General features: G+C 33.8%; 1 protein-coding gene across 3 annotated transcripts in view; it reads right to left on the reverse strand.

Annotated features, from left to right (window-relative positions):
• The window catches only part of TRPC1 (transient receptor potential cation channel subfamily C member 1), a 68,100-nt gene that overhangs the window by 31,842 nt on the left and 22,175 nt on the right, over positions 1-14,083 (reverse strand). For all 3 annotated transcript variants that reach the window (XM_040636714.1, XM_008711164.2, XM_040636713.1), the window contains 2 exons: positions 4,268-4,399; positions 1,140-1,335 (listed from right to left, as the gene is read on the reverse strand). In XM_040636714.1, coding sequence (XP_040492648.1) covers positions 1,140-1,335; positions 4,268-4,399 — 328 coding nt within the window. The remainder of the gene's footprint in view (positions 1-1,139; positions 1,336-4,267; positions 4,400-14,083) is intronic.

Consider the following 14,083-nt stretch of genomic DNA (forward strand, 5'->3'; position numbering starts at 1 on the left):
ATGTCTGACGAGTTCAGCTCAGGTCATGATCTCAGGGTTGTGAGATTGAGCCCTGCGAGGGTTCTGCACTAAGCGTGATATCGGCTGTCCCTCTCCCTCTGCCCTTTCCTCTGTTCCTGCTCTCACTCTTGCGTGCATGCACTCTCTCTCTAAAATAAATAAATAAAATCTTTTAAAAAAAACAATGGGTCCTAGAAAAAAATATCTTAAAACTATCATCTACCAACACTTCATATTATCAACTGGATATCATTACCTACATATAAACACCCATGTTTAGTAAATCATCTCAAAAACTGAAATTCAAAATGCATACATTCCTTCTTCAAGTTCCTGAATCATGTATCATATCGTGTGTGTGTGTGTGTGTGTGTGTGTGTGTACAGGGACTAGAAATAGATATTTCCCTTAATAGGAAGAGATGATGCCAGTAGAGCCAGATTCAACTTAGTTTATATCATGTGCCTCTCCCCCTTTGGGTTTCAATGAATTAACAAGTAAGAACCAGGAAGCACAATATCTGATACTTTATTTTTAAACAGAAAGGCACTATTACTATAGAAAGCACTATTTATAACCAAATCAACAAAACAAACCTCTGACAGACAAAACACAAGATGGAAATGTCATTATGAAGGTACTTACTATACAAGATCTTATCTAAATAGCTAATATTTGGCAAAAATATTAAATTAACATCCATATTATTATAATTAATATTAATTGTTAAAAGCAACTTGTGTCAACTATAGTTCAACTTTTTTAAAAAAAGGAAAGTAGTAAAACTGTCCTTCAACCAAAAATAATAATAATAATAATAGCAACTGCCATTTATTGAGAATTTGCTTAATGCCAGTACTCATTGTACTAAACTTTTAAAGTATATTATCCTTGGGGTGCCTGGGTGGCTCAGTCGGTGAAGCGTCTGCTTTCGGCTCAGAGAGAGAGAGAGAGCAGTAGCAGGAGGGGCAGAGCGAGAGGGAGAGAGAACCAAGTACGGTCCGCACTGAGCGAGGAGGCTGGCTCTATCTCAGGACCCTGAGATCACGACCTGAGCCAAAACCGAGTCAGACGCTTAACCGACTGTACCATCCAGGCTCCCCAGAAATAATTTATATATATCACAGAAAAACTCATACCTCCTTTTGGTTATATTTGATAGCAAGTTTTAGACGACTTAAATTCATTCTTTCTTCTAGTAATCCCCGTTTGTCAAGAGGCTCATCACTAGATGTATGGTTTAGGATAACTTCCAATTCTCGTGAATTCCGGGCTTGTGCAAGCAAATCTTTAGCAAACATTTTACATTGTCGGGCTAGTTCCTCATAATCATTCCTGCAAAACGCAACAGTCTATTATTAGAAATGTCACTTCCAGCTTCTAATTAAGCTTTTTTCAATAGAAAATTATTTACTCAGTAACATTTTAATTCTGATAGGGCTATACAAAATCTGTAGTTATTTTGTGCTGATGGTCAAAAGAACCGACTGGTGCATAAATTCTCCACAGCTTTGGGGAAAACTGTAACAATTATGTTCCCTGTGTTCACGCTGATAATTTTAGATGAGTACAGAATTTCCTTATATATACTGATATTCCTAGAAATTCTGGTTATAGTTCTCAACCAGTTATTAACTCATTTGCCCTTATTCTCTGTAAGTTTGGTATAAAACTTCCTTTTATATTACTTATCTAAACAATAGATAATAATAGTGCTATCCAATACATATTACTATGTAACTTTTAATGAGAGGTGTTTTCAATAATAGTCTACAACATGTTGTATGCTACTTCTGATATTAAAATAGTATTCTGATTAACTTTTAAAGTGTTCATTTGAACAAAATTCAAGTTGGAAAGAAAAGACAGTGAAATACTCCTAGTAAAGAATTTTCTTTCATAATCACTATTCCTTGAGACTTAGGATTTAACTGCTGGTTAAAGACAGGCTTAAATCAACCAACTTGTGAGAAATTAAGAAGTTTTAGCAGATAATCCTCTTTAAGAACATCAGTTACATTAAAATTATGTCTGAAAGTAATAACTTAAAAATAAAGTTAGAAATAAATATGAGTCAGGGGCGCCTGGGTGGCGCAGTCGTTAAGCGTCTGCCTTCAGCTCAGGGCATGATCCCAGGGTCCTGGGATGAGCCCCACATCGGGCTCCTCTGCTAGGAGCCTGCTTCTTCCTCTCCCACTCCCCCTGCTTGTGTTCCCTCTCTCGCTGGCTGTCTCTGTCAAATAAATAAAATAAAATCTTTTAAAAAAGAAAGAAAGAAAGAAAGAAATATGAGTCAATTGTGGTCAAATTTCAGAAAATAATTTTTATTCAGTTTTTTTCTCCTTACAGGGAAAGGAAGGGAAAAAAGAAAAACTTCCCAATGATTAATCATCTACACAATGGGGTTTTCCATGAACAGAAAATTAGCACTCAAAGAATTAAAAACTTTTCCTTAGAGGCTAACATTTTTCTCATCTACTCTTTGCATTTACTATATAACCAAAACTACCTGAGAATAAGTAATTGGATTTCTTTAACAAATGAAGTATTACTGCTTCTTAGTCTAGGAATCTAATTACAGATGAGAGTATTCATCAAAAGTGTGTATTATTACAAGAGGTCTCATCTTTAGGTAAACACTGACAGACCACTAAATTCAGTAAAATTAATATATCTTATTAATCTAACTTTCTTAATCTTGAACAAATTACTAGAAAACTAGAAAGTGGCTGTATAGTTTAGATGGAAACATAGTAGACTAGAAGCCAGGAGTCCTATGTTCTAGTTATAACTCTTGCTAACTCTGTTCCTAATTAGATGCTGATATCAGTAAGATATCTAACCTATATAGAGCACTTTCCCTGTCTACAAAAACAAGGGAATTCAAGTAAATGGACTCTATGATCACTTCAAAATAACTTTATTATCCTATGATTACATAGCAGTTGCTTCAAATCCTTTTTGGAACGAGTTGAATGAATTCTATTTTATATGGTAACTTAGAACTCCGATTATAAGATTATAATAGGAAGGTCTTCAGATTTAAAAGGAATAATTTATTAACAACCTCATATGTTAATAAAGTTAAAATTATCAACAAATTACATTTAACCGTGTCTTATGTGTTTGTCTTAGTACGTACTTTGTCGTATCAAGTTTAAATAAATTTTAATTTATCCAAATTGAAATACAGGAGTCCCATACTTGAAAACAGGTATATTTAAAAAGTTTCTAGAACTCAGCCATCAAGAACACACTATAAACTGCTGTTAAAGCACAAGAAACTGCAAGCTTCTTATCGCCCTTCCAGGAAGAAGTTTGAATCGTTCCATCTTGTCAAGTTACAAGAGGAGAGCAATGCAAAGACATGGGACTCCCACAGCAGCTAGACTTAAAAGGAAAGGTAGAGATAGGTATAACCTGGCCCCCAGAAACCGCACAGCAGGAACTGGCAAGAAATGATCAATTTCTCCTTCTTTGGTGGGGCACTAGGGATACTTTAACGTAAGGGAAAGTCTCAAAGCTTTTCCTCAAGTCTACAAAATATAATTCTCTAAGGACTTTTATTTTTTTAATGTTTAAATTAGTAGTTTAGTAGGCTGCTTTTTCCAAAGCCTTTTTTTTGTACCCCCCCAACTTAACTCTCTAAGGGAAATTGATAACAATGATTCTTTGTGTCAAAATTACATTTAACTCTTCATTTCAGAAGAAAACTCAGAATGGGATTCATCCCTCTTAATCAGTAGTATTTTATTTTTATGTCTACATGTTATGTGTCTCCTAATAGAAAATCTCACCAAACAGTGAAAAGGGACTATGTCTGTGTATGTGGAATGTCCCTGACACACAGCAAGCATTCTATTTGCTTCTGAAAGTTATGAAGGATCAGGCTCTAAGAATGATTATAGAATCTGGGAATGTGGGGAGATAGAATAGAGAGCAGTTACAAATTTGCTCTTGCTTAAGGCTGTCACCCCCACTACTCTTCACTGTCTTAGAACTCCTTTGGCAACATTAAACAAAGGGGGGATTTAAGGACGGTGCAAGAATGGCAAAGGGCGGGTGGGGAAAGAGGGACCTTTAAGAAACATCAAGGTCTATTCCATTGAGCCTGAAGGAAAATCCCAAGTAGGTGGCAGCAAGGTCTGGTCATCTTGGATCAAAAGTAAATAAATATAAACATTAATTTGGTTTATGAAAAAAAACTCAGGCTGAAGGGATTCTGAAAAAAAAAAGGATATAATTTACAATTTTCATTCATTCCCACCTGAATTCCACCTCCACAAGGCTTAATTCTTTTAAATCAGCACTAAGTTCAAATGCTCTCAGAATTGGATCCTCCTCTGTTAACATTATTAGAGCTGGACTGGCCAAACAGCGATATATATCAAGACGAAACCTGTGATAAAATGTGATTCCATAATGTAAAATAAATATATTATACACATATAATTAGTATTTTCAACCTACAATTTTCATAAATTTAAAATTAAAGTACTATAAAATTAAAAGCAAATAAAACAATTATACTTATTACAGGATAACTACATAAAAATACTTAAAGTCTTTGTATTCTTCAATCCAATTTAATTAAAAAATTTCTATTCCTGAATCCAGTATTATTTTAAATAAAATAGGCTAATAACTAATACATTTTGAATATGCTAGTGAATGGTTATTAAATTTTTCCTTCCTCAGTGATAAGACTACATTAATACACTAGATATATATAACACATGACTCATTCAACCAGGTTACTCTTTTTTTCAACCAGGTTTTTTTTCTTAAAGATGTTTCAAATCTTAAGAATGAAATCATTCATTTATGTATAATCTGTAGCTAACAGAAAAGCACACCCCTTCACTTTCTGTAAACTAGTTAAGGTTCATATTCAATACCTAAATAGGAAGCAACCAGAAAATTTTTGTTATAATTCTTTCATTTATAAACATATAATTCTTAATTTATAAATTGGTAGATATTATGTCTATTTTCTTCCAAACATAAATTTAATACATGCTTGTTATTAAAAAAAGCAAGCAGTTTAGGAGTGCCTGGGTGGCTCAGTTGGTTAAGCATCTGCCTTCGGCTCAGGTCATGATCTCAGAGTCCTGGGATTGAGCCCCACGTCAGGGTCCCTGCTTCTCCCTCTCCCTCGCCCTCTGCCTGTGGTGTTCCCCCTGCTTGTGCTCTCTCTGATAAATAAATAAATAAATAAATAAATAAATAAATAAATAAATAAATAAAGGCAATCAGTTTAGAAACATGATGGTCCCCAGTTCTCCTCCTTCCACCACCTCTACTCCTCAAAGAATGGTCACATTACAGAGAATTGTGAATATCCTTGATATTTTCGATTAACACACAAACATAATCAGACATACTATGTAAAAGAACAACTCTTTCTATGTCATTACATATAGAGTCATGTCATTTTTTTCCCCCAAAACTGGATGGTTTCCCATTTGATGGCAGATCATCAGATCTCCATTAATGGAAACTTCAGTTGCTTCTAATTTTTTACTTCTATAAATAAGGCAGCAATGAATGTTCTTTAGTTCATATATTCTTTGCACACTGAGAATTGCTGGATAAAATGGCATGTGTATTTTAAATTCTAATAGATGTTTCCAAAGCACTAACAATAAGGAGAGCTCATTTTCCACTACATCATCATTAATATTTTGCCACTCTAATAGATGAAAAATGGAATTTTATCTGAATTTCTTTAGAAGTTTAAGCATCCTTTCCTGTTTACTATCCATTTATACTACTTCTGTAAACTCCTATTCATTTTCATTAGCCTATTTTTTCATAATCGTTTATATTTTTTTAAATCAATTTGTAAGATCTATATGTCAAAGAAATTACCCTTCTGTCTAGTCAAAGTATTTTAAATACTTTTTTCCCCAGTTTATTGTTTGTCTTTTTACTTTGTTTGCAATAGAATTTTCCTATATGGAAATTTAAACTTTTTATTTAAACTAACTTATTGAAATATTCTTTATTTACCTTATGGGTTTCAGGTCTTAAGATATAAAAGTAAATCCTGTATAATGTACTTTTAAGAAAACAGTATTTATGAAATCCAATTATAACTTAGCTATTCAATAAAACAAGTATAGTTATCTATATCTTAAGTAAGGATTCCTGAAGAGATATTTGCCTACACCAAAACTGTCCAAAAACTTGAGAGAAATATATGTAACTAAGCAACTTATCTTTCTCTTTCCATCAATATGTCTATATTAATTTCATCAGATTATTTCTAAAAATGACTTTTGTATTAATCAACATTATCATGTCTCAAAATATATTAAGGATTAATGACAAAATGAACAGCAAGAGTGACTGCTAGTAATGGTGGCAACCAATTGTGCTAGAGTAATAATGAAGTGCTATTACATGGAAAGTACTTAGATGTTACCTAACAAATGACAAGGCTGCCTCACTTTATAAAACCTATCATTTTTGGTATTCAAAACACTATCAAAGTAATGATGGGGGTGCCTGGGTGGCACAGCGGTTGGGCGTCTGCCTTTGGCTCAGGGCGTGATCCCGGCGTTATGGGATCGAGCCCCACATCAGGCTCCTCTGCTGTGAGCCTGCTTCTTCCTCTCCCACTCCCCCTGCTTGTGTTCCCTCTCTCGCTGGCTGTCTCTATCTCTGTCAAATAAATAAATAAAATCTTAAAAAAAAAAAAAGTAATGATGGTGTGAAGAGGTCAGTAATTCCACTACACAAAAAAATATGTATACAAATGGACAAAATTACAGTTGACCCTTGAACAACATGGGTTTGAACTGTGCAGGTGCACTTATATGTGTTTTTTTTTTTAATATAGTACAGTACTATAAATGTATTTTGTCCTCTTTATGATTTCCTTAATAACATTTTCTTTTCTCTAGCTTACTTAAGAATACAGTACATAATACATATAATATACAAAATATGTTAATCGACTGTGTTATTCGTAAGACTTCTAGTCAACAGTAGGCTAATTAGTAGTTAAGTTTCTGCAGTATCAAAAGATACATGGATTTTTTACTGCATAAGGGGTTGGTGCCCCTAGCTCCCACATTGCTCAAGGGTCCATTATATTTTAAAAAATCAACCTCTTCAGGTCACTGGAAATTATGTACTGAGATCTATTATTGAAAAACTGCTAGAGCTTCAGGCAAGAATGGTTTGAATCTGTGGTCTTCTGGCCTGAGGCTAATTCCATCACCTCTGTCCCCAGTTCAGTCATGGAGAACTGCAGTTTTCCAGCCTGAAGCTGGTAAACCTGTACTTTTGTGCTTAAGGGGGCAGATCAATTCAATGAGAGGCAAAAACGTACATTTATAAACATATTTGTGACTAACAACAGAGCACCAAAATCATGAAGAAAAAATTAACAGAAATGGAAAAATAGACAACTGAACAATAAGAATCAGAGACTTTTAATACTCCACTTTCAATAATGGATAGAACAATGAGACAAAAGATCAACAAGGAAAGAAAAGAATTAAGCAACACCATTAACCAACTAGACATTGATCGAACACTCCATCTGACAAGAATAAATTATATATTCTGATACATTTTGAGATTTAATATTCCTCTCCCAGAAATTGATAGAATAAATGGATAAAAAACCAGGAGGGACAAGGAAGACTCAAATACTATGAAAGAATATATGATCAAACTGAAGTTTATTGAATGCTCACCCCAAGAGTACATAGAATATTCAAGAGTATTATTTCAGGAGTACATAGAATATTCTCCATGTCAAACTACATGGTAGGCCATAGAACTAGTCTATTTTTTTTAAAGAATGAAATCATAAAAAGTACTTTCTCCAAATTAAGCAATTAGCTATAATACCAAAAAGAGGTTAACTGGACTCCACCAAAATTTAAAACTTCTGTGCTCTGAAGTACACCATTGAAAAAGTGAAAAGATAACTGATGGAATGTGAAAAAAGATTTGCAAATCATGTATCTGATGAGGGTCTTGTATCCAGAACATAAACACACACACACACACACACACACACACACACACACACACCCCTCTTAAAATTCAGCAATAAAAAGGCAGATAACCAATTAAAAAACCAGGAAACGGATCTGAATAGACATCTCCAAAAAAGATAAGCAAATGACTGATAAGAATTTAAAAGATGTAATTTATATGAAATATCCAGAATAGGAAATACCCGTAAGAACAGAAAGTAAATTTAGTTGTTTCCAGTGGCTGGGAGAGTGACTGCTAATGAGTATAGTGTTTCTTCTTGATGTGATGAGGTGTTCTGGAATTAAATAATGGCAGTCAATGTATAACTCCAAATATAAAGGGGTGAATTTTAAAATATATGAATTATATCCCAATAAATTATATCTCAATAAAGTTATTTTTTAGAGATTTTATTTATTTATTTGGGAGGGACAGAGAGAGAGCAAGCGTGCAAGAGCAGGGATAGGGAGAAGCAGACTCCCCACTGAGCAGGGAACCTGATGCAGGGCTCCATCCCAGGACAGTGGGATCATGACCAGAACCAAAGGCAGACGCTTAACTGACTGAGCCACCAAGGTGCTCCTCAGTAAAGTTATTTTAAAAATACAGTATATTCTCCAATCAATTAATTAAGTTAGAAATTAAATTAGAAATCACCAGTAGAAAGAAATCTGGGAAATTCCAAAATATGTGAAGTACAACAGCATACTTTAAAATAACCCATGAATCAAGAGAATGAAAAGACAAGCCACAGGCTGGGAGAAAATATTTACAAAAAACATATCTGATAAAGGACCCTGTATATAAAGTATACAAAGAACTCTTAAAACTCAACAATAAGAAAACAAACAATCCAATTAAAAAATAGGCAAGAGATCTGAACAGACATCTCACAAATGATGACAGACAGATGGGAAATAAGCATATAGAGATGCACAACATCATACATCACTAGATCACAAGGGAATGGCAATTAAAGCAACAATGAGATACCATACCATTACATACCCATTAGAAAGGCTAAATCCAAACCGTGACAATAATCAAATGCTGGTGAGGATGTGGAGCAACATGAAATTCATTCATTGTTGGTAGGAATGCTGAATGGTGCAGGCACTTTGCAAGACAGTTTGGCAGTTTCTTATAAAAGTAAAGATATTCTTACCATATGATCCAGCAATCACACTTCTTCATATTTATCTAATAAGCTGAAAACTTATGTCCACACAAAAACCTGTATGTGAATGTTTATAACAGCTTTATTCATAACTTCCAAAACTTGGAAGCAATCAAGATGTCTTTCAGTAGGTGTATGGATAAACTGTAGTACCTTCATACAATGTAATATTATTCAGTGCTAAAAAGAAACGTACTGTCAAGCCATGAAAACACACGAATGAAACTTAAATGCATATTACTAAGTGAAAGAAGACAATATGAAAAGGCTACATACTATATGATTCCAATTATATGACATTACAGAGAAAAGTTAAAACCATGGACACAGTAAAAAAATAAATAAATAAAAATCAGTGATTGCCAGGGGTTTGGGGTGAGGGAGGGATAAATAAGTGTAATGTAGGGGATCTTTAGGGCAGTAAAACTATTTTCTATGATACTATAAATAGAAAATCCCAAGTAGAAAATCCAGAACCAAGAATCCAAGGCAAGGATATGTACTCTTACTAACTTATATTCAACATCACACTGGAGGTTCTAGCCAGTGCAATAAGGCAAGAAAAATGAAGGCCTAAAGATTGGAAAAGAAGTAAACCTGTCTCTACTTACAGATGATATAATCTTATATATAAAAATCTTTAGGAATCTAAAAAGCAAACAAATAAAAACTCCTATTAGAATAAATGAGTTTAGCAAGATCACAAGATACAAAACCAGTATACAAAAAAATCTGTTTTATTTCTATAGACTAGCAATGAACCATCTGCAAATGAAATTAAGAAAGCAATTCATGTACAATATTCTCAAAACAAATAAAATACTTAGGAATAAATTATAAAAAAGAAGCACAAGACCTATACACTGAAGACTAGAAAACATTGCTGAAAGTAATTAGGAAGACTTAATAAAATGGAAAGATATACATGTTCATAGGTTGAAAGATTTAATACTATTAATACTATTAAAATTTAATACTATTAAAACCATACATAATGCAACCCCTCTTAAAAATCCAAGCAGGTATTTTCATAAAAAATGATAACTCATTCTAAACAAATTCTTTGCAAATGCAAAGAACACAGCATAGCCGAAAATTAAAAACAAACAAACAAACAAAAAACGATGAACGATGAAAGACATACATTGCCTGATTTTATTTTGTTTCAAGTTTTTACTTAAATTCCAGTTATTTAACATATAGTGTAATATTAGTTTCAGAAGTAGAATTTAGTGATTTATTGCTTACATATAACACCCAGTGCTCTGGGCACCTGGGTGGCTCAGTCGGTTGGGTGTCTGCCTTTGGCTTGGGTCATGATTCCAGGGTCTGGGATCAAGTCCCCCATTGGGCTCCCTGCTCAGTAGGGAGTCTGCTTCTCCCTCTGCCCTTCCCCCCACTCATGCTCAATCTCTCTCCTTCTCTCTCTTGCAAAAATAAATAAAATCTTTTAAAAAATAACACCCAGTGCTCATCACAAGTGCCCTCCTTAATACATCACCCATTTAACTCATACCCCCCCACCACCCACCTCCTCTTCAGTAAGCCTTAGTTTGTTTTCTGTAGTTAAGAGTCTGTTTTATGGTTTGCCTCTCTTTTTTTCTCCATATGATCATCTGCTTCTGAAATTCCACATATGAGTGAAATCATATATTTGTGTAAGAATAGACTTATAGATTAATGGAACAAATTACAGTCTAGAAATCAAACCATACATATATGCTCAAGTGACTTCTAAGGTGTAAAGATAATTTACTGGGGGAAACAATACTCTTCAACAAATGATACTAGAACACATGTTTGGATATTGCAAAGCATTAAAAAAGAACTTAGATCTTTATCTCACATACATACAAAAGTTTACTCAAAATAGATTATAAATTTAAATGTAAATCATACAACTATAAAACTTCTAGAAGAAAACAGGAGAAAATGTTTGTGACTTTGGGTTAGGCAAATATTTCATACATATGACACAAGAAATAATCTACAAAAGATAAAAGTGAAAAAATGGGTCTCATCAAAATTACAAGTTTTGCTCTTCAAAATACACCAAGAAGAAAATGAAAAGACAAGTCACAGACTGGGAGAATTCATTTGCAAAACATATATGTCATAAAGGACTTGTGTCCAGGATATACAAAGAACTTTTACAACTTAATAAGACAAACAACCCAATTTTTAAAAATGGGCAAAAGATCTGAATAGATACTTCATCAAAGAAGATATATTAATGGCATATAAACAAATGATAAGATGCTTGATAGTATAAGGCATAAGGGAAATGCAAATTAAAACCACAATGAGATAGTACTACACTTCTGCTAAAATGGCTAAGATCAAAAAAACTAACAATATAAAGTGTTGGTGACCATGTGGAGGAATTGAAACCATCATACATCACTGGTGAGAATGTAAAATGATGTAATCACTTTGGAAAAGAGTTTGGCAGTTATTTACCAAAAAAACCAGCAATTCCACTCCTAGGTATCTACCCAACAGAAATAAAAAAAAAATATGTCCACATAAAGACTTATATGTGAATGTTCCCTGCCAAAAACTAAAAACAACTCAAATGTCCATCAACTATTGAGTGTATAAACAAAAGATTCATCCTTACAATGATATACTACTCGACAATGAAAAGGAATAAACTACTGATATACGCAATATGAATGAACCTCAAAATATTATGTTAAGTGAAAGAAGCTAGAGACATAAGTCAATATATTATATGATTCTATTTATATGAAATTTCTAGAAAACAAAAAACTATAGGTTAGAGATAGAAAAAAGATCTGTGGTTGCTTGGAGCTAGGAATGGGAGCAGGGATTGACTATAAATATAAATGGGCATGACAGAACTTTTTCCAGTGATGGAAATGATAGAATATTGGATTCTGGTGATAGTATACACCTGTATACATTTATTGCACCTGTATACATTTATTGCAAATCATCAATCTCCATATTAAAAAAAAAACTTTTTCAGGGTGCCTGGGTGGCTCAGTCAGTTAAGCAGCCAACTCTGGTTTTTGGCTCAGGTCATCATGCCAGGTCACCATATCATGTTGGGCTCCACGATCAGTGGGGAGTCTGCTTGAAGATTCTCTCTTCCTCTCTCTCCGCCTCTCCACACCCCCCTAAGCCCACTTGTGTGCACATGCTCTTTCTCTAAAATAAATAAATAAATCTTTTTTTTTTTTTTTTAAACAACTTTTTTGAGGCCTGTAGAGTTATGTGATTATATTCTACATAACTTTCTGGGGTTTTGGTTTCATCCATACCAAGAAGAATATGGGAATATGCAATTCTACATTGTTCAAAATACTTTTAAGACAGTAATTTCATATGGTTCAACCTAAATATTTGGACAACCATAAAAACTGGAGTAGATGAGGCAAGATTAATACCAGGTAAGCAAAATTAATGAAATAGGAGAGGAAATTTGAACGGAATCTGTATAGACAGAAATCGGGAGAGGGAATTTCTAACTTCAACATGTAACTGATGGCCATTGATGGAGACTAGTTTCCAACATAACACCACAGTTAAGAGTCACATTTCTAACCAATTAGAATTCTAGTCATTAAGGAGCAGATATAGAACCTCAAACTGATCATATTGGTTAGCTCCAGAGACAGGAGAAGAATTGAGATTGCTCAAAGAACTTTTGCTCAAAATTAAAGTTAGAATTTTTACAGGGATTTGAGGATTTATTCACATATTACTTGTGTAGTTAAAATAAATAGCTTTCAAACTAATATTACTAGAACCTCTAAATTCCCTGATTTTCTCAATGCCAAATCCTCTTCTAAGCCAAGTTATACAAATTCAATTGCTTTCAAAGGTGAAGTGAGTAATAATATGAGTAGAGTTGAATATACTTTGGGCTTACAGGCATTCAAACTCAGAACTATAAAAATCACTGTGCAGTTTAAACAAAGCACTTCTCAACTTTTTAAAAACTTCGTCTTCCTTTGATAGATAATAAAGATTTCAAATCTTCCTTTAAAGTTATTTGAAATTTCACAACACATCAAATAATTGAGACTAAAACCAAATCACAGCAATTATATTACTGAAAATGTTTTTCTAAACTATAATGGTCCATTACCCTTCCCTACCCCATTTAAAATTATTGCCCCTAAGTGGTGCCTCGGTGGCTCAGTCAGTTAAAAGTCTGCCTTTGGCTCAGGTCATGATACCAGGGTCCTGGGATCAAGCCCCAAGTTGGGTTCCCTGCTCAGCGGGGAGTTGGCTTCTCCCACTTCCTCTGCCTCCCCACCCCCTGCTCGTGCTCTCTCTCAAATAAATAAAATCTTTAAAAATAAATAAATAAAAAACAATAATAATAAAATAAAATTATTGCCCCTAGACCTTATCATCACCTGGAACTTCAGCATCTCTAAAATTTAAAAACCAATAACTGTATAAATACAGATTGCCTCACTTCCCTGTTGCCAGTATATTCGCTCTTCAACTTCACCAAAACCTTTACTGGTATCTCTTTTTCTCATTTTGTTAGCTTCTTTTTCTTCAGCAAGTCTACTTAGCAATTCCTAAAAATGACTTGTAGTCAGGGCATTTTGACATTCACTGTAACTGTTTTCCCAAATATCAACAACAAACTCTCTCAAACTTTTCTGTAAATACACCATACCATTTGGAGTTCCCTAAATAAACCACAATCACATACTGTACTTTCTGCATAAAACAACCTTTTAAGTTTTTTTAAAAGTTTATTTATTTATTTATTTATTTATTTATTTATTTATTTAATTTATTTGAGGGGGGTGAAGTAGAGGGGGGGAGAGAGAGAATTTCAAGGGACTCCCCACTGAACACAGAGCTAACAAGGGGCTGGATCTCATGACCCTGACATCATGACTTGAGCCGAAATCAAGA

This window comes from Ursus maritimus, unplaced genomic scaffold (genome assembly GCF_017311325.1).
Source record: "Ursus maritimus isolate PB19 unplaced genomic scaffold, ASM1731132v1 scaffold_20, whole genome shotgun sequence".
Lineage (NCBI taxonomy): Eukaryota > Metazoa > Chordata > Mammalia > Carnivora > Ursidae > Ursus > Ursus maritimus.